The sequence below is a fragment of a genome, unplaced genomic scaffold (assembly GCF_019419815.1).
Source record: "Pyrus x bretschneideri cultivar Hongxiangsu unplaced genomic scaffold, Pyrus_bretschneideri_v1 Contig19, whole genome shotgun sequence".
In the NCBI taxonomy this organism is placed as follows: Eukaryota; Viridiplantae; Streptophyta; class Magnoliopsida; order Rosales; family Rosaceae; genus Pyrus; species Pyrus x bretschneideri.
The window spans coordinates 717,026-735,505 of record NW_025999490.1 but is presented as its reverse complement, the minus strand read 5'-3'; the positions used below and the strand labels follow the sequence as shown (position 1 = coordinate 735,505).

General features: G+C 37.1%; 4 protein-coding genes across 4 annotated transcripts; 2 read left to right on the top strand and 2 right to left on the bottom strand.

Annotated features, from left to right (window-relative positions):
* The first annotated feature begins 889 nt into the window (after nt 1–889).
* Nucleotides 890–2,394, top strand: LOC103948086. The gene has a single exon (XM_048582657.1). It carries the CDS (start codon nt 1,031–1,033, stop codon nt 1,922–1,924), a length of 894 nt encoding a protein of 297 aa, XP_048438614.1. The 5' UTR covers nt 890–1,030; the 3' UTR covers nt 1,925–2,394.
* A 553-nt stretch (nt 2,395–2,947) lies between these two features.
* LOC103967372 (vesicle-associated membrane protein 722) lies at nt 2,948–5,516 on the bottom strand. Its single transcript, XM_009380620.2, has 5 exons — nt 5,072–5,516; nt 4,429–4,570; nt 4,219–4,339; nt 3,559–3,621; nt 2,948–3,326 (listed from the first exon to the last, which is right to left on the bottom strand). Exons 1-5 carry the CDS (start codon nt 5,259–5,261, stop codon nt 3,177–3,179), a joined length of 666 nt encoding a protein of 221 aa, XP_009378895.1. The 5' UTR covers nt 5,262–5,516; the 3' UTR covers nt 2,948–3,176.
* A 2,058-nt stretch (nt 5,517–7,574) lies between these two features.
* Nucleotides 7,575–11,564, bottom strand: LOC103948007 (protein OSB4, chloroplastic-like). The gene is made up of 9 exons (XM_009358993.3): nt 11,080–11,564; nt 10,851–10,989; nt 10,269–10,365; nt 9,085–9,185; nt 8,816–8,987; nt 8,577–8,680; nt 8,351–8,498; nt 8,137–8,201; nt 7,575–8,035 (listed from the first exon to the last, which is right to left on the bottom strand). Exons 1-9 carry the CDS (start codon nt 11,415–11,417, stop codon nt 7,925–7,927), a joined length of 1,275 nt encoding a protein of 424 aa, XP_009357268.1. The 5' UTR covers nt 11,418–11,564; the 3' UTR covers nt 7,575–7,924.
* Nucleotides 11,565–12,003: 439 nt separating this feature from the next.
* On the top strand, nt 12,004–18,072 carry LOC103948006 (zinc finger protein ZPR1-like). Its single transcript, XM_009358991.3, has 16 exons — nt 12,004–12,359; nt 12,461–12,505; nt 12,592–12,632; nt 12,737–12,818; nt 13,120–13,164; nt 13,615–13,671; nt 14,121–14,180; nt 14,265–14,392; nt 14,640–14,877; nt 14,960–15,026; nt 15,308–15,378; nt 15,458–15,547; nt 16,149–16,257; nt 16,460–16,551; nt 16,874–16,979; nt 17,762–18,072. The coding sequence occupies exons 1-16, from the start codon at nt 12,219–12,221 to the stop codon at nt 17,887–17,889; spliced, it is 1,500 nt and encodes a 499-aa protein (XP_009357266.1). The 5' UTR covers nt 12,004–12,218; the 3' UTR covers nt 17,890–18,072.
* Nucleotides 18,073–18,480: the final 408 nt, after the last annotated feature.

Here is an 18,480-nt window from a genome sequence, read left to right as displayed (position 1 = left end):
GGGCCTTGAATCATGCCACGTCAACATTTAACTGAGAAATTCACGCCAAGTTAACGAAAGGTATAACATTGGCACAAATTCGTAAGATGAGGTATGAAAGTATCATGACACCAATAGTTGAGGTAGTTTTTTATACTTTACCTTAAAAGTTTTGTTCGGAGACGCCTTTGTTGAAAACACTTCATATCGTAAGTGTTTATTTTTAGAAGCACTTGAAAGGGCTTGATGAAGATGTGTTTCTTAGAAAGTACTTTTACAACTCAAAAACGTTTTTAAGTTTTATAAGCGCTTCTAGTTGTTAAGAGATGCATTCTATAAGCATTTATGAAATGCCCCTTTACCATGTCCACCTAATTCAAAGCATATTCTATGAATTAGAAATGAAAACTCAAACCACTTTTTTTTTTTTTTTTTTTTTTTTTTTTTTTTTTTTTTTTTTGGAAAACATAAGCTATATTTGAAAGAGAAATAATTTTTACACATCATATTTTTTTGCATTTGCACAACTTGATTTAAAATTATCCTTATTCCTCCTTCACATTACGCGATTTTCTAAAAACAATTAACCATAAGTTAGAATCACACGAACACAAAAACGTATGTCATAATTATTAATTCGTTTGGATGTAGTTTAAAATTAATTGAAAGAGCTTTTAGAGAAAATATTTTTGGATTTCAAAAGCACTTTAAGTGCATTCTACAAGAAGCATCAGTTATGTGTTTCTTCCAGAAACTTTCAGAAAGCACTTTAAGTGCTTTTTCAGGATTTACTAGCATTTTTCCTAATGATTGTTTATACAAATATTTTCACTAAAAACATTTTCAATTATTTTAAAAGCACATCAAAACAAACTCTATTTCTCATCTGACAAAAAAAATATTTACCACTCAAAAACAAAAATAAAAAGCCGCTAATAAAAGGCAAAGTTTGTCTCCAACAGTTTAGGGTTGAGAAGAAAAACCACACCAGTATTCGAACTGAACAGTCTGCAAGCACCAAACCTTCTTCCAATCCACCAACGCCACCACCATGTCCCAAAAACCCAAATCACGACGCAAAACCACAAAAATCGAACAAACACCAACACTCCCAATCCAAAACGCGACCCCACCAGAGTTCCATTTTTCCATAGCCAGGATCGCGGTGTCTCAGATCAGCCAATCAGTCGGATTCAAATCAACGAAGCCCTCCGCACTCGAAACCCTGACCCACATCGCCGTCAAGTACATCGGCGCCGTAGCCTCCGCCTCGGCCTCCTACGCCGCCATGGCCAAGCGCACCAACACGAACGTCTTCGACTTCGCCAACGCCCTCCACGACTTGCAGTCGGTGCAAGGATTCAGAGGCGCCTCCGCCCTCCACGAAAACGGATTCTGCGTATTGGGTTCGAGCGTTTTGAGCGATCTCGCCGGGTTCGTGAGGTGGAATCGGGAAACCCCCTTCGCCAGGCCGATTCCGCGGGTGGAGAAATTGGGCGAGGAGAAAAGGGGAAATGGGGTTCCCATTCCGCCGGAACTGGATTCCCGGAGGGGCTTGCACGTGCCGAGATGGCTGCCGGCGTTTCCGGACATGGGGAAGGCGGTTGGGAAGAGGAGGAATGGGGAGGAGCTGTGGGAGAATGTAGTGGCTGGTAATGGCGGCAGTGGCGGTGGCGGTGAGGGTGAAAGTGGAAATGGGAAAAGGAATTGCAGGGAATCGGTGGGAAAGAGTAAGAGGGGGAGAGTGAGGTTTAGGGTCGGAGGAGGGGAAGAGGAGAGTGGGGTGGTGGGGGAAATGGGCGTGGATTTGAGGAGTGGGGTGTGTAGAGGAGGGAAGAGGGTGTCTTGTAGTAACAGTGAAATTGGTTACACTAATTTCAGTACCAGAACAAGAATTCATGAATTTGTTGATGATGATGATGATGATGATGGTGATAAAAGATAGTTTTAATTTGATAATTTTGTTGTGATGAAGATATTGAAGTTTTTTGGCAAATTTCAGAGGTTGTTTGTAATTTTTTTCACCAAGTTGTGTGTTCCGGAGGGACACAGCAGGATTCGATCGTCCGATCTCTCTCCCAAAAAAACGTAGTGCTCTCTCCCAAAGAAACATAGTGCATCGTCGGCGCCATGCCTTTTGCAGGAGTTTCTACACGAAGCTATGGATTTACGATTTTATGTCATCGGTCTAGTATCTTAGTAGATATCTTAGTAGATAGGACATGTTCTAATATTTTAGGGGATAGGATGTGGTTTAATAACTTAGTAGATAGAATGTAGAGTTTCTACTTATGCATTTAGGGTTCGGAATTCTTCTCTTTTAAATTATTGTAAGTACTCATCGCCCTTCCCTAACAATACTAAAATAGAAAAATTCATTGGTTTTCCACTGAAACTGGTGGGCCTCTCGTCCAATCTTATGGAAGAAATCTCTAAGTTCGAATATATAGTCTTGGTGGAACCATCTTCCATTATTAGGGATGAAATCCATGTTCAAATCCCCATCTCGAAAGATAATTTGGAATTCAACTTTCCGATCAAATTTAAACACATCAATGGCCCAATGCTGCTTTTAAAAATGTCAATCCGAATAACCGTACATGATACTCTAAAAATATTATCTCGCTCTCCTTACTAATGAAATCTAATAAATAAAACCTTTGAGTTTTAACGAAAATAACAAAAAAGTGTTGTAAGTGAATAATATCAGAAATCAAATATTTTGCACTCAAACTAACTGAGGCCTCTCTATGACCCCAATCGATGCCTGACACATTTATAAATTTAACTTTTCTAATTTTGTTGTCATAAACTTAATGTGTCAATTATTAATTGGAGCTACAGAAAGGCCACACCTGTTTTGGAGACGGAAGATTTGACCTCGATCCGAATGTCGGAGGTTACAAGTTACAACCAATGAGTGAAGCATTCAGAACTGGAATCAAGAAATCAAAAGACTATCCATCCGTAGGGCAACGCACTCATTTCTTATACCAAAGTACTAGTAGCATCATATAGGGAGTTTCTTTCACACAAAAAATACATCTTCCGCCTCGTGACACGTCCGAATATCACTACTTTTAACTAAGCACAGAGTTGCAACAGATATATGATCTTTCTCTTAACAATTACTACAATATAATTGCAGAAGTTTGGACTGACGAGGCCAAATGATTTTCTTGACAACGGCAAAGGGCTCATTTTCCGCAGTTGAAACCATGGCAAATGGAGAGTATTATGATAAGGATTAAGGCGATCAGGATTCCTAAAACAATCAGCTTCACCTTCATGTTCTGCAGCCACATCTTCCTCCGCATTTTAGTCCCCACAGTCCGAAAGTCCTGTGCCTGTAAGCAGATCAATTTTTCCCCGTAAGTAGGGAACACTGAATAACAACTCGTTCAAAGGAAACAATATCTTGAAAGATGAATCAATTTCGAATGACACCGCACATTATGCATTAGCAATGTGCTCAGACTTACGTGGGTTGGCATGCCAATTCAATAGGGAAATACTTATACAAAAAACTATTCTATTTATTAAACAAGACCATGCAAATGATAGAGAACGAGATACGACCTGTTGATGAAGGTTCTCAGTCTTATCGACTAAAAGCTCTATCTTTTCCCCCCTATCCAAAACCTGCATCAAAATGCAAAAAGAACATATGAGAAGATTATACTACAACATGTACAGAAAAACAGGTTTGAAAAAGGCAACTTGAGCAAGCAAGTTACAAGTTCATCTAATGACATTTGTTCTATGTCTATAAGAATGGATGCATATACAACCAAAATCAACAATCATCGAACTTAGCCCGTGCAAAATATAACCCCTCAATGGACACAATGATATCCGATACCACCACATCCCCCTTTCCAAATCCCAACTATCATTACTTCTTCCACATTGCCCGATCCGTTAGTAGCTTAGCTTCTAACAACACACACAAGATTGCACATGCTACTTTATGTACGTGTGTCCAGATCGCTGTACAACTAAATGCTCAATAATTACTGAAGAGCATTTCTTCCTAAAGTCAGGGCGAAAACCACCAATCCTATCCATTTTCTCAAATTCGAAATAAATAAAATGGGCAAAAAACATAAACAATTAAGAAATAAATAGATTCGTGAAGCTCCAGCAGTTACTATTTGAATCAATAATATTGTATCCCAGGATTATCAAACAATCTGATACAAACCAAGTGAGCAATACAGATAAATCAAGGCTGTCTACCTTTTCAATATTCTCCATCATAACACCTTTGACTTCTGAAACCTGGGCCTTCACCTTTGCAAGCTTGCTTATTTCTTCAGGATGATCAACACAGTATTGCATATGTTCCTTCAATTTTGACCTGCAATTAACGGAAGAACAAATCACCAATTTTAACCAGATAAAAATATAATCACCGTGCATTTTACATGATCCTAATCACTACAATACCCAAATTCCTTGTTAAGGCTGTTGGCAGCAGCTGTGGCAGCCTTTCCAGCACCATATTTCGCAACAAAGTCATCCTTGACACGCTCCAGAAAAGCGATAGGTACTTGTCTTCCACTCGATTCATCTGCAACCACACAGTATGCTGCAACAATGACAAACTTCGGTGAGTACATTGATTGAATAACATACCGGTAACTTTTGAATTGACACTAAAAAGAACTTAAAAACACTCGGTTCTAAGATTTTAAACACAGGAATTTCGAATATCCTAACAATTTCAACATCCAGGAAATCACGGCATTGGAACTATTTTCGACAATCGAAGTGCAACAAGACGATTCACGCTTGCACACTTGCAGAGCGCAAATCAATACAGATATCTTCAAATATAAGCCGAAGATCCAAGATCTAGAAACTCCAATGCACAGAAACCGAAATTTTGCGCCGAAAACTCAAAATTTACAAAACAAAACCAAAGCATCAAGATCAAGCTCAGATCTAACAACAATTAGGCACACCAAACGGAGCGCAACAAAGCAAAGCAAAACGAACAAATCAAGCAATCAACACAACATAAAGTAGAAATTCCAGCATTTTCTCGGGAAACAAACGGAAAATAAAAGAAAAGGGAAAAGGAGATTACTGTAGCCATTGTCGACGAGGTAATTGAAGGTGTGGCCATCGCAGTTGTAGGTGAACTTGTTGTTGGTAGCAGGAAGCTTCTGGAGGCACTGAAACGCAATGGAGTTGAAATTGCCGCTGAATTCCGTGTACTCGGCGAGAACCACAGTGCCGCGCGCCACGAACGCGTAGATCAGCGCCTTCTGCCCCATTTTTTGCTCCAACCTTCTGCTCTCTGCCTACTGCTGTGCGTTCTTGTTCTCGTTTCAGAGAGACGCACAGCGATTTCGTAGTTTTTATGCTTTTTTCTTTCGAATTTTTGGGGGTTGGGTTGGATTTTTTTGGGTTTTGATGCGCGAAGCGCCCTTTTTGTCTCTCTCTCTCTCTCTCTCTGATCTGGCCTCCCACTGGATTTGTTTTAGAGAGAGAAAAGGGCAAGTTTAAGGGGGAGTTTAATGAGGTTTAAAAAGTAGAGAGAGAGGTGAGGGAGAAGAAATGTCGGGTTTAAATTTTAAAAATATGGATTAAAAAGTTTAATTAGAGTGAGAGGGATTTTTTGGGGAAGGATTGTTGTGAGGTTGGACTCGCGAGAGACTCATGAGCTCTTTCTTTCTTTTCTTAAGCAAGGTGATTATCGAAAGTGAGATTCCCTTAGGAGTATATCGTATGAAATTTAAATGAATTTATCGTAAATTATGTTATGTTAGATTAGATTGTATATAAAATATAATGTGAATATAAAAAGGAATTGTTATTAGCATTCTAAAAATCTCATTTTATACCCTAAACTTTCTACATTAGGAAAAAAATACATTTGTGAGGAGTCTAAAATGAGATTTTTGGAGTACCAATAACACTTCTCATATAAAAAGCTTTTTAGTCAAAATAGTCTTTAAAATTAGCACAACTCCTCACTTTAGTTCGTGAAATTGAAAACCGATAGAACTAGACCTTAAGTTTGTCTACCATCCTCAATCACTTTGGTGATTTTGTAAAAATTTCCGTTAAATAAGGAAGAAAATAACAAAAATACCTCAACTTTCTATAAAATCATTTTAGTTCATTGTTTATTAATTTTAGTGTATTTTTGTTATTATTTAACAAAAATTTTAGAAATGACCGAAATAATTAATAATAGATAAACACAAATGATAATTTTATCAATTTCAAATATAAAAAATCAGCATCCTCAAACATTTTGCTAAAATGCTAAAAAAACGTTTGATCCTATTGCGTGGAGTAAGCTTTCATTCGGCTTCGTATACGTGGCAGAGTTCAGGTGCCCGTCAAGCCCCTGTGAGAACTGCTCACCCACCAGTGTTGTACGGAATAACAAATATTACAATTTTTTAATCCAAAAGAGGAAGCGTAACAATAAAAATTAAGAGAGAATAAGCATCAATTTGCCTGGCCCACCCGTGACGTCACTACTCACAGTTTACCGTTTCACTCTCACATCATAGAGTAAATTGTAGTAATGATTATTTAACTTTTAACTCAATTAGAGTAATGATCCATCAACTAAAAATCCATTACTAGTAGTCCCTCTACTCATCAAAACGTGCAGTTACGGTCCCTCAACTAAAAATTCATTACCATCGGTTTCTCAACTTTAATCTAACTAGAGAAATGATCTCCCAACTTTAATCATATTGGAGCAATGGTCCCTCAACTTTAATCCAATTGCAGCAATGATCATTCCAACATAACTCACTTTGACAAAATTCTAACGAAGTTAACGGAAAGGACCTTAACTACACGTTTTGATGAGTTGAGGAACCTCAATTGTAGCAAGGGTCATTCCAACATAACTTATTTTGACAAAATTCTAATGAAATTGACGAAAATGACTATAGCTACATATTTTGATGAGTTGAGAGACCAATAATAATAAATTTTTAGTTGAGAAACCATTGTTACAATTTACTTCACATCATAAGAAAGAAATGAAATATAAAGAGAGAGAGAGATGATGCATAACAAAAACAAGTTTAATATCCGTTTTTTTTTTTTTTCAGTTTTAGTTTTCATAATTCTTTCGTTTTATATTTATTTTTTTAATTTATTAAATTTAAAACGTTCAGAAGTATTCATTATAAATTATTAACAAAGAAAACAAAACGACAAACTTCAACACAATACGTATGCAAAACTAAGTTCAACTCGCAAAAAGAAAAAGTTTCAACACACATGCCGAATTGTTCTCAAAGGTGAAAAAGCAGAAAAGGAAAAGACAGATTTCATCGACCGCCTTCCAATTTGGAGTTTATATAATTTTCATAAGTACATTGCTCCTACAAGCAATCAAGGATTCTTTTAGCAAAGCAACCATTAAAAATAAGACGTTTTAGCCAAAATAGCCCCTGAAATTGATATAATCCCTCACTTCGGCCCCTAAGATTCAAAATCAATAGAAATGATCTTTGAAATTGTCCAGTATCAATTAAATCTCAAAGACCAAAGTTAAACGTTATGTCAACATCATGGACCATTTTCGTAAAAAGCCTAAAAATAAAGAATCCATATGGTCTCCAACACAACTATATGATTTAATTTAAAAAAATAATACTCAATATAAAACTTAAATACAGTTCACATTCATAAATCTTCGTATTTCGATGGTTTACTCAGATGCCAGAGGTCACTTTGAATCACTATTCCAACCCCAATTCCCTGTGATCGGTGGTGGAAACGATATGAAAGACGTTTTCCTTTTCAGTTTTAGATGCATTGTGCCGTTGGTTCGAATGCTCTATGGTTTTTCATGTCAAAACTAAACTAAGGCAGAAGATAAACAGTCTGCAATAAGCTGCAAACCATGAGATGCTTGCATGTCTCACTGGAGAGGCGTATCTGTGTTGCCAATCTTTACAGATTACTGTGTTTTTGAAGGTGGCAGCTTAGGTTGCGCCCATGCTGGTGAACTGTCGAGCCAAAGTCCTTCACCAGTTTCTTTGTGCTTAAAATCTGGAGCTTTTGGATTCCGCTGTGTATAACAGAGTAGCAAGGTAACAAATTGATCAAACAATTCAATTGGGTGTGTGTAGGAAGACAGCATGAAAGACGGACTAAATTCAAGAGGGTTACCTTATTCAATCTATTATCCCACCATTTATCCGGGTTTTCCACCAAGTTCTTCCAGGAATCCTCCCCTGATTTGAGGAGTAACAAAGTATATTTTAGACAGATTAAGTTAAGAAAATTCCAAAACCCTCCAACAGCTTAAACAGTTGCATGAAAGCATGACAGAATACATGTTGGATAATGCAGGGTAGTATACAATAAATTTGTGCAAGCTCACCTTTACTCTCTTTTACTTGTTTTGACTTCTGAATTTGAACATCAAAATGCAGGCCTTCAAGTTCTGACAAAACCGACTTTGGTGCCTTCTCAAGCCAGAGAGCATGACCACCTTCCTTCCGCTTGAAATCAGGGTAGTTTGGCTTTACCTGTAAAGGAAACAATTATGTCAAATCTTTTACCGGGAAAATCAGTCAGATAACAAAGACATTGTAAGGAATCATCACCAATCCATTGAGCTTCTTACTGCGGCAGTCCCACCATTGTTTTGGATTACTAAGAAGATCACTCCAAGAACCCAATGTAGAGTCCTCATCATTCCTCAAGATGGCTGAAAAACAATTCCGTACCTCCTTTTTCGTCAGTAACAAGATTAGAATAAGTAAACACTTTAAACATTTATTTTATTAAGTCAACCCAGCATGAAAAAAATGAATGTGAAATCTTTCAATGGCCAAGAAATTACTTTCATAAGTATCTGATATAGGTTTCTGAGTCTCTGGCTTCTGACTATCTGGTATAGGTTTCTGATCAAATGTCAAAGAATCTAACTTGTTTAGGATCAATTCAGGAGTTTTGTCATTAATCCAAAGTAACTCGCCATTGTTCTTCCGTTCAAAAGCTGCAGCCCTTGGATCCTGAGCACTCATTATAACAAGTATGATTAACTATTTACAAATAAAAGGAACATCCCCATTTATAAAACACAAGCGGTAACCCATACAGAATTGGTACCTCTTTCAACCTGATGTCCCACCACTCATGAGGCTTGGCAAGGAGATCTTTCCATGCGAGAAGATCTTTCTTCCATGATTGATCCTTGTCATCATATACAACTGTTACAATAAAAGCATGTATGAACATTATTAGAGGTTGCTAATCGAAATTAGGGCGGTATTTTCAGTTTTAGACTTCAATGACAGTCCTAAAAATTATAGTTCCTAACAAGTGTTCTAGCCACCAGGTAGACTTTTGTATGGCAACGACATAAGCACATGCATTGCCCAGTATAATGCTCATAAAGACAATATTCAAAGATGACCCATATAATACACGAAACAAAGCTGTCCAATATAACTGATGAAAAAAATATTGGAAAAATGAGTAACGTCTTCCCAAAATTGAACTTTAACAACATTCCTAACCACAATCTAGACAATTAAGAGAAGGAAGACTGCCTGACAGACCCTCCATAAAGCAGGAGTTGTGCGCATTAGAGTGCACTCAATACTTTTTCTTTTTCAGAAGAGACAGAAATTTTATTTAGTGGGGGACAGTGGACTCCATACACACTCCTAAGAACCACCGACCCTTGCAGTACAATGATATTTCTCTCTCTATCTGAATAGGGATTTAGGGGAAATGGAGACTGTCTGTGAACATTACTCTTTTGAAATGGAGATAAAAAAAGGGTTCTAAACCAATTAATAGAAACAATAAAATGAAGTAAGGCACAAGAAAAATGCACACAGCCACAAACATTATACAAAGTTGTGAGCACACCTAGCATAAAAGGACCAGTATAAACTCTTTGAACAGATATAAACTTTTGAATCAAAGTACTCGATAATTGTGTGTTTTAAATCTAATGTTTGTAGCACCTAGCATATCTTCTGGGGGACAAATGTTGTCTCATGTTCTCTAAACTTAAAAGTTTTATCAAAAGCATGCATACAATTCATTTTTACTATGTTTTCTTTTAGTTAAAAGTTAAAACTCCCCAAATATAAAACACCAACTAAAGTACGGATTGATGAGATTACACATTAATGTACTATACTGTCAATATCTTAAGCATTTCATAGCACCATATTTCAATATTACATAGAACAGGTAGCACCGATACTTCAGTGCGTGATTATAATCCAAGTACTATAAGGTGACAAAATAGAAGCTGAGAATCACTTGAATGAAGTTACCAGTGCGATCAGTTGTCCTTTCTTCTTGTCTGTCAGCTTTAGAGCTTTTATTCAGTTGATTAGATTCTTCAACAAAGTTGAAGGTATGCACCAAAACCTAACAAAGTTAGACCTTAATTGTTAGATACATATGAACACGCATCAACTGTATACTCAACCTATAAAAAGAAAGGGCATTCGAAATAAAGAAAACACTAGAGCAGAAAATTCCACCTTCCACAATTGCTAAATTAATGTATGAGTAATTACAGCAATATTGGTTTCTAACCAATGTGACATAAACCTCAAAACTAGCAAGCAGACTGAAACTACGAAAACCGCTATGTAAAATCGACTCAACCATAGTAAACCATAGTTCATGCTAAGTTTGAGTCAAGCTAACACTGCCTTCTCATTTACACAGAGATGCAGAGAGATTACAGTAAACAACATGCGACAAACACTTAAAGCGCAGATTAATGAGTACGCAATAAAATCACTAAAAACTAAACAAATGCATTATCTCAGGGAAATCAAATGAACCCATATTTCAAGTAACTACAGAAAATGGAAATTCGGCATACAGGATCCACTAGAATTTACCTGAAGACGAGCCTGGTCCTCACCGGCGCTCAAATTGTCCAAATCCGACCTCAAACTTCCAGCAACAAACACAAAGTCACTGTCTTTCAAATGCAGATCAGCAGTATGAGCCAAGTCGCCCTCAAAGACGATGGGAATCCTGACATAGAACCAACCCAAAATTCAAAAATCCTGCATAATAACAACTACAGAAACAAACCCAAGTGATCGAATTCGGAATTCGATTTACCGAAAGGTGTAACCCGGAGAGGAACAAGAGGAGGTGAGAACGGTGGCGGCCAAAACTTTGCCATCAGGAGTACGCACGACTTGAAGAGGGGTACGCACGTGACCAATGAGGCGCACCGAATTGGCGACCTTTGGCTGGAAGGGGACTTGGGTCGGGGCCGGCAAATCGGGGTTTGGCGGCGGCTGCGGTGGTTTGGAGTTGAAGCGGGGTTTAGTGACGGTGTAAGTGGTTGAGGTTTTGGGTTTAGTGGCGGTGGTGGAGAAGTGGGATTGGAGAAGAAGTAAGGGGCGCGAGAGAAGGCGTTTTCTGGTCTGTATTGCTCTGCTTATTGAATTCATGGCGGAAACCAGTCTTTGGATTTTTCATTCGTTTTCTTCGATTTGTAGGGACTGAGAGTGAGAGAGCAATAAACCCGCAACCCCAAACACAAGCAAAAGTTTAGGGGAACATCCAAAATTACTACATGTTTGAAAAATGTTTACACAATCTCCCACCGAAACCGAAACGTATAAATATAGCCCTTTAAAATTATAATTTTATAAAAATTATTTTTAGTTAAACAGTGTCATTATATTCATATATTATCTTTAAATTTATTGATTTTAAAGTTTATACTTTAAATTTATTAGTTAATTTAATTAAGTTACTATTTGATATTTTTAAATCTAGCTGGCAAATTTGAATCAATTATTAAAATTAAAAAGTTGAGAGCTAAAGATTGGTTAAGAGAGCGTTATATTTGACCAAGCAAGTTTAGCTATATAATAACCTGATAAGTTTTATAGAATTATATTCAACCGTCAATTTGAGATGATTTTATTTTTACAAATCAGGCCAATTATTTTGCATATAAACTTTTAACCACTGCATTAGAGATGATGTAAGTGTGCAATGCGTTCAACAAAGGCGCAAAAATATCAAAAGAAAACCAGGTGCCGGTTCGATCCGGTTGAGTTATTGAGCCGGAGCTTTGTTTAGAATGCTTGTGAAGGTTCTCGCACTTTCTTAACGGTTGTATTTAGTGCGTAGGTCGGAAGGACACTGCTTTCTGCTTCTGCTGCCAACGAAACATCTCAAAAACTCCCGCACATTCTTTTCAATCGCAGAGAAAGATACAATACAAAGAGAAGACAAGAAACATGGAAGGCAATGGCAATGGCAATACCGGAGACCAGAATCAAATCGTGGATGTCCGCTCGGTGGTCGAAGCCGTCTCCGCCGACGATTCCGACGCCCCTCTCTACCGAGTCGAAAGCCTCTGCATGCGCTGCGGCGAAAACGTACTATCTCTGTCTTTATCTCTCTCTCTCTCAATTTCTTCTTAGGGCTTCTCTGTGTTACTTTTTATCTTCAAATTTGTTAATTTTATTGTTAATCTCAGGGGACTACCAGTTTTCTGCTGACTCTGATTCCACACTTCAGAAAGGTATGCCTCTAATTGCTTACAAAGTTGGCCAATTTCTTCTTGTTGCTGTTGTTGTTTTGTACCTGAAAGTGTTTGTTGGTTTGCAGATTTTGCTTTCGGCTTTCGAGTGCCCGCATTGCAATGAGAGGTAGAACTTAAAACTATGTGATTGTAATTGTTCAGTTTTTTTTATTGGTTTAGTGAAATTTTCGATTTTGATTTTCAATTTTGTATGTTTTGTGTCGAACACAGAAATAATGAGGTTCAGTTTGCTGGTGAAATCCAACCCAAGGGTTGCTGCTACCGGTTGGAGGTGCCTTCTGGCGATCCCAAGGTTAGACTAATCAAATTTTTATAATTTGCATTATGTGGATCATTTTATCTTTTGTTTATGTCGCAAATTTGCTGTATTTAGCTAAATTTTTATAATTTGCATTATGTGGATCATTTTATCTCTTGTTTATGTCGCAAATTTGCCGTATTTAGTTAAATTGACAAGAAGTACTTATCGTATTGGAGGCACTGATATGTTATAGTCACAAAGCCCTTATCTTTACACAATGCAACGCATGATCTTTTTTATATTGGACATCCCTCCTTCAGGATTGCCGAATTGATGAACTATTTTTGTGCAGATGCTTAATCGACAGGTGGTGAAGTCTGAGTCTGCTACCATTAAGGTACCTTAACGTGTTCATTCTAAATCTTTAATTGGATGAATGCTGACACAGTTTGTAGTGGTATCTTTTATTTAATCTAGTTTAGTTAGTCAGTTTAGTAGTAAGATTTCCACATTCCGGCTGTGGAGATCGGGGCTGGATCCCAGTAGTGGCCCATCGCTCTAGAGTTTTCAATACACTATAATATATCCCTATTGGTGCTAATTGACACTCATAGAAAAGATTAGATTTTTCGTATTCATATTTTTGTAATCCCCTTAAAAGATGATCAAGAAGAGCAAGGAAATATTGGTTGGATATGTAAGAATAGCAATAATAAAATGCTAGGTTAGTCACACTAAAATTAATTTTGTCTGTTCTCATTCCTTGTGGCATTGTCTTAATTATCTGTTTGTATAAGGTAACAAAAATGTGTTGAGTTGTGCATTCTCTTTCATCTTGTGTACGCAGATTCCTGAATTGGATTTTGAGATCCCTCCGGAGTCTCAACGTGGAACTCTGTCAACGGTATTGTTTTACTTCCCCCTCTTCTCTAGTAGAGTTGGATAAATTGCTGCTTGGTGAATTAATTCCTTTCACCTTGGTAATTTTGTAGTTGGATGACATGTATGACCCTGTGTAGTGATCATGATATCAGTGCAGAATCTGCAGATCAGTAACACTTTTGTATACCTTTTATTTAGTATATTTCTGGATGGGTAGGCTTAAGTGGTTGGTTCTCCAAGAAGATTAACATTGGAGATGGCTAGGCGTATTAAATGTATATGCATGTACCTTAGCGTTGGACCCTCTATCGTCTTTTTAATTGTGTAGTTTGGTCTTTGGTGTATAATTTTTTTATATATTTTGCGTCTTCAGTTCAATTTTTTTCCTTATATTTTTTAAGAAGTACCTACCTTCCACCCCCACCCCACCCTTTCCCTTTTCAAACATCTTATATTTGTCTGATAATTCAGGTGGAGGGGATATTGTTGCGAGCAGCAGATGAATTGCAAGCACTGCAAGAAGAACGCAAGGTTCATGCAGAAGTTTTACATTTATTGTTTTGTGAGAGAATGTAGTTTCTTTCAATATTTACTTACTGTCCTTTGGGTTTTTAGAAAGTGGATCCTCAGACTGCTGAAGCACTAGACCAGTTTTTGTTAAAGTTGAGAGCCTGTGCTACAGCAGACATGTCCTTCACCTTCATCCTTGATGATCCAGCTGGAAACAGCTTTGTTGAGAACCTGTAAGAGATTCACAATTTTGAAAGGAGAACCATTTTGTTATAGTTTTGGTCCTAGGGATTCGTTCTATCAATATATGGTTTAAGTTGGAGTCACTTTTAAAAGGAATGCAGCTAATGTCTCATAAGTGACTTACATTTGTGTTGGACTTTGAATTTGTCTTCATTTCTTGTCGCTATAATTTGAAACTTAATTTGCTTTTTGTTTGGACTTTTCACTGACAGAGGGTATAAAATATTATGTGTGCAGGTTTGCTCCATCCCCTGATCCATCATTGAGTATAAAGTTCTATGAGCGAACTCCAGAGCAACAAACAGCATTAGGGTATGTTGTTGATGCAGCATCGACAGAAGCAGTTAGCACTTCCGACCAAGTACAAAGAGTCCCACATGGCTCAATTGGAGCAGCAGCTGGTCATCGGGCCATTGCTCAGAGTAATAGTGCTGAAATTGCTGAATCTTTGTTTCGATACACAGCTCCAGAGGAGGTACACATTTATTAATTGTTCTATGCATTATCCACATTTATAGATTTTGAAATATTTAGTGAATATTTCTACTGTTTGACAGGTGATGACTTTCCCATCAACATGCGGAGTTTGTACTGCTAGGTGTGAAACTCGAATGTTTGTCACCAGTATCCCTTTGCGTCTGTTATCAGTCTTCAGATATTTAAGTCAATAAGTTGGCTCTCTTTTACAGCTGATCTGGAACTGTTTTTAGTCTTGTGAAAATGAACCTTCTGCTTTAAATATAACTCAGTGGCCTATCTGTAGATCCAACAATAACTAGAAAAGAATACATCCAAATCAATACAATCCAGTTGGTTGTTAAAGAAGCTTAGGACGTGCAACTAGAAGTCCCTTTTACCTCTAGAACTTCTTTTTGCAATATCTTTTTCTTCTTAACCATTTACAGACATTCCATATTTTCAAGAAGTAATTGTCATGGCATCCACTTGTGACGCCTGTGGTTACCGCAATTCTGAGGTTTATACTAATCTTCTTATTTTGTCGATTTGTTTTTTCTCTTCCATGCTTTGTTGTTAAATTATGCTCTGTTGTGCAGTTGAAGCCTGGTGGACGAGTTCCTGAGAAAGGGAAGAAAATTATTCTTCGTGTGAAGAATGTTAAGGATCTTAGTCGTGATGTAATAAAGGTCTATAACCCTGTTTTTATCATATCTTGTCTTTATCTGATGATGTTATTACAATCATTTCTTGTCTTTATCTTATTATCTGTTGATATACTACTTCCATTTTCCCTCATACCAGTAACATGTAGCACTTGACATTGCTTTCCTAAAGTTGACTTGTTCTAATGGTTCTGATTAGAGTGGTTGTTGGCTTAATATTAGAGAAAAAATTTTGCTGCAATTTCTGCACAAATGCACAAGAATATGGAACTTTAGATTTCCATCAGACAGAAAATTGTGAAAAGGATGGGGAGTATGGACTGGTTTATTGGTTTATCAATTCTGTAGTTTTGTTTTGCTGTTGCTTGTAGTGCTAAGTGATGTACAGATATATACCATAAGAATGTGACAAAAAGTGTATATTTCTTTTTGGGAAGGAAAAGATTTTTGTTTGTTTGTTCTGTTTTGCCTGTTCATATAGTTGTATACAAACAAGCATCCTGAATGTGAAGGATGACAACTTGGATGGGAATAGATGTGTGTTGATTCCGCGTCCATGAGATCTTACCTTTATTTTTATTATAAAGTTCCAACCGTAGTCTAACAAACTATCATGCTGGATCAGTCCGATACAGCGAGCGTGATAATTCCAGAAATTGAGTTGGAGCTGGCTAGTGGCACTCTGGGAGGGGTTGTTACAACTATTGAAGGCTTGATAATGAAAATTAGTGAAAGTAAGTGCTGATATTTCCTCCTCTGCCGTCTATGACATGCTGTGATTTCTAGTATATGATTTGTTTAATTCCTTTTGAGTACCTACCTCTCAGAGAGTGGAATTTAACATTGGTATTTCACTATTTCTTCTAATTACCCGGAACTGATATGGCTCACCTGTGTTATGGTTTTGAGAGAGTGCCTTTATCATTGGTTTTGCAGGTCTTGAAAGAGTGCATGGATTTAGTTTTGGGGACAGTCTTGACGAGAATAAGAGAAGCAAGTGGCTAAAGTTTCATACAAGCCTGAAAAAGGTACTAGATGGCCTCTAACTGCAATATAGAAAAGAAATATGCGGTCTGAGCTTTTAGTTTCTGTAATATTCTTTTTCCTTTGTGCATGTAACATAGATGGAAAAAAAAATATATGTGCAAGAAATTTATTTCGAACATTGTAAAGATTGCAAAAATTTCTAAATATGGTTGTTTTTTTTTCTTTACATAACGGCTGCGGAAAATTAGTTTGCTTTATTCTATCTTTTATTTTGGTTGTCTTTTTATGTATAATTATGGTGGCTTTTACTTTTTCCACAGACAATTATCATTTTTTCCCTTAACATCTCTCCCTTTGCTGCAGCTTCTTTGTTTAGAAGCGCCTTGGACTTTAATTCTTGATGATGCATTGGCTAATTCTTTTATTGCTCCGGCAACTGACGATATAAAAGATGACCATCAGTTGATGTGTAAGACTTCTTTCTTTCATCTCAAGTGTACTTTAAAAATTCATGGTTCCTCGTATTTTTGCCTGAGAGAAAATGCCATAGTTAACATTACATTAGTAGAGGATGATTGCTGACCATCAAGACACTGTTTGAGGGAAATTGGGTTTTACCAATAAGCGATCTTTTTTTTTCTTAGTTGGGTTAAGAGAGGATATTTTTGTCTGTTCATCTAGATTCCGCAACGTCTATGTAATTGAGTTGATTTTCTACATTGTCACTACATATTCTTTGCAAACAAGATACTTTCTTAGAACTACATCAGTTCTGTGTCGCCGTATGCATCTCAGATTGTGTGGTGTCCCACAAACCTTACCTGGTATGCAGTTAAGCAGTTTTAGCTCCCTCGTCCACCACCAATGAAATTGGTTATCCGTTTCTGGCTGATTTTACAGTTCTTGCAGATAACCTACGAGTGCAATAATGATAAAATCTGATGGAATTGAAACTTTAACGGAAATTTGTATGGAAGAAAGTATTATCTTGGACTTCACAGAATTTTATTACTCTCTATTATAATCTTCAAGTGCGATAATGCTTTGTCAAGTCATATATCTCTGGTAAATGCTTGTGTGACAAGCAGACCTCTTATCTTTACCAGTTTTTTTCCTAAGCATTTGATTTTAATTTTCGTTAACGAGTTCCTTATATTATACTGCTTGTTCATTCCTTTACCTGATTACGACGACGCTAGTTATTGCTTTCTTATGCTTGACGTTATTTTCTTCGGTGCTGGCCGAATACAGTTGAGGAATACGAGAGGTCATGGGAGCAAAACGAAGAATTGGGTCTGAATGACATTGACACCTCTTCCGCGGATGCTGCTTACGATTTGAAGGATACCGCAGTGACAGAGCAGAAGTCCGGGGTGTAATTCTATCACCTTCATCCCTTCCCATTTTTCGGAAGGGAAAGGAATGCTATGTACTAATTCGAGCGCGTGTAACGTTAATGTTATAGCGTTTTAATTACTATGTATGTATGAGCTGATGCTGCTTCTGGATGCTTGATGTTACGCTGTTGTACAATGTTTTTATATGGAATGCCTCTTTTCTTATAAACGTCTTTCAAGCGGTGGAGCTTTCCGAGCTAAAGTGGATGGAAATCTAACGGAGTCAAGGGCATGTGGTAAATTAATGATTTTAGAAAGTTAACATGAAAAATGATTGCTTAAAATTTTAATTTAAATGACAACGTGTATGGATCTATACGACATTTTGAAAATTACCGATTAATACTATGTTTTTGCATAGTAAGTTAGAAAAAGGGTAAATTACATTTTACGACTTTAATTTTGTGTCGCATAACAATTTCATACCTTGTTTTTTAAATACTGTAATGTCATATGTTAACTTAAGAATTCATTGTAATACAATATCTCTGTTAATTTTTCTATTAAATACCGATGTGATAGATGCAGACCCTACACTTTGCTGATATGGATATCATGTTTGAGCCACATGGA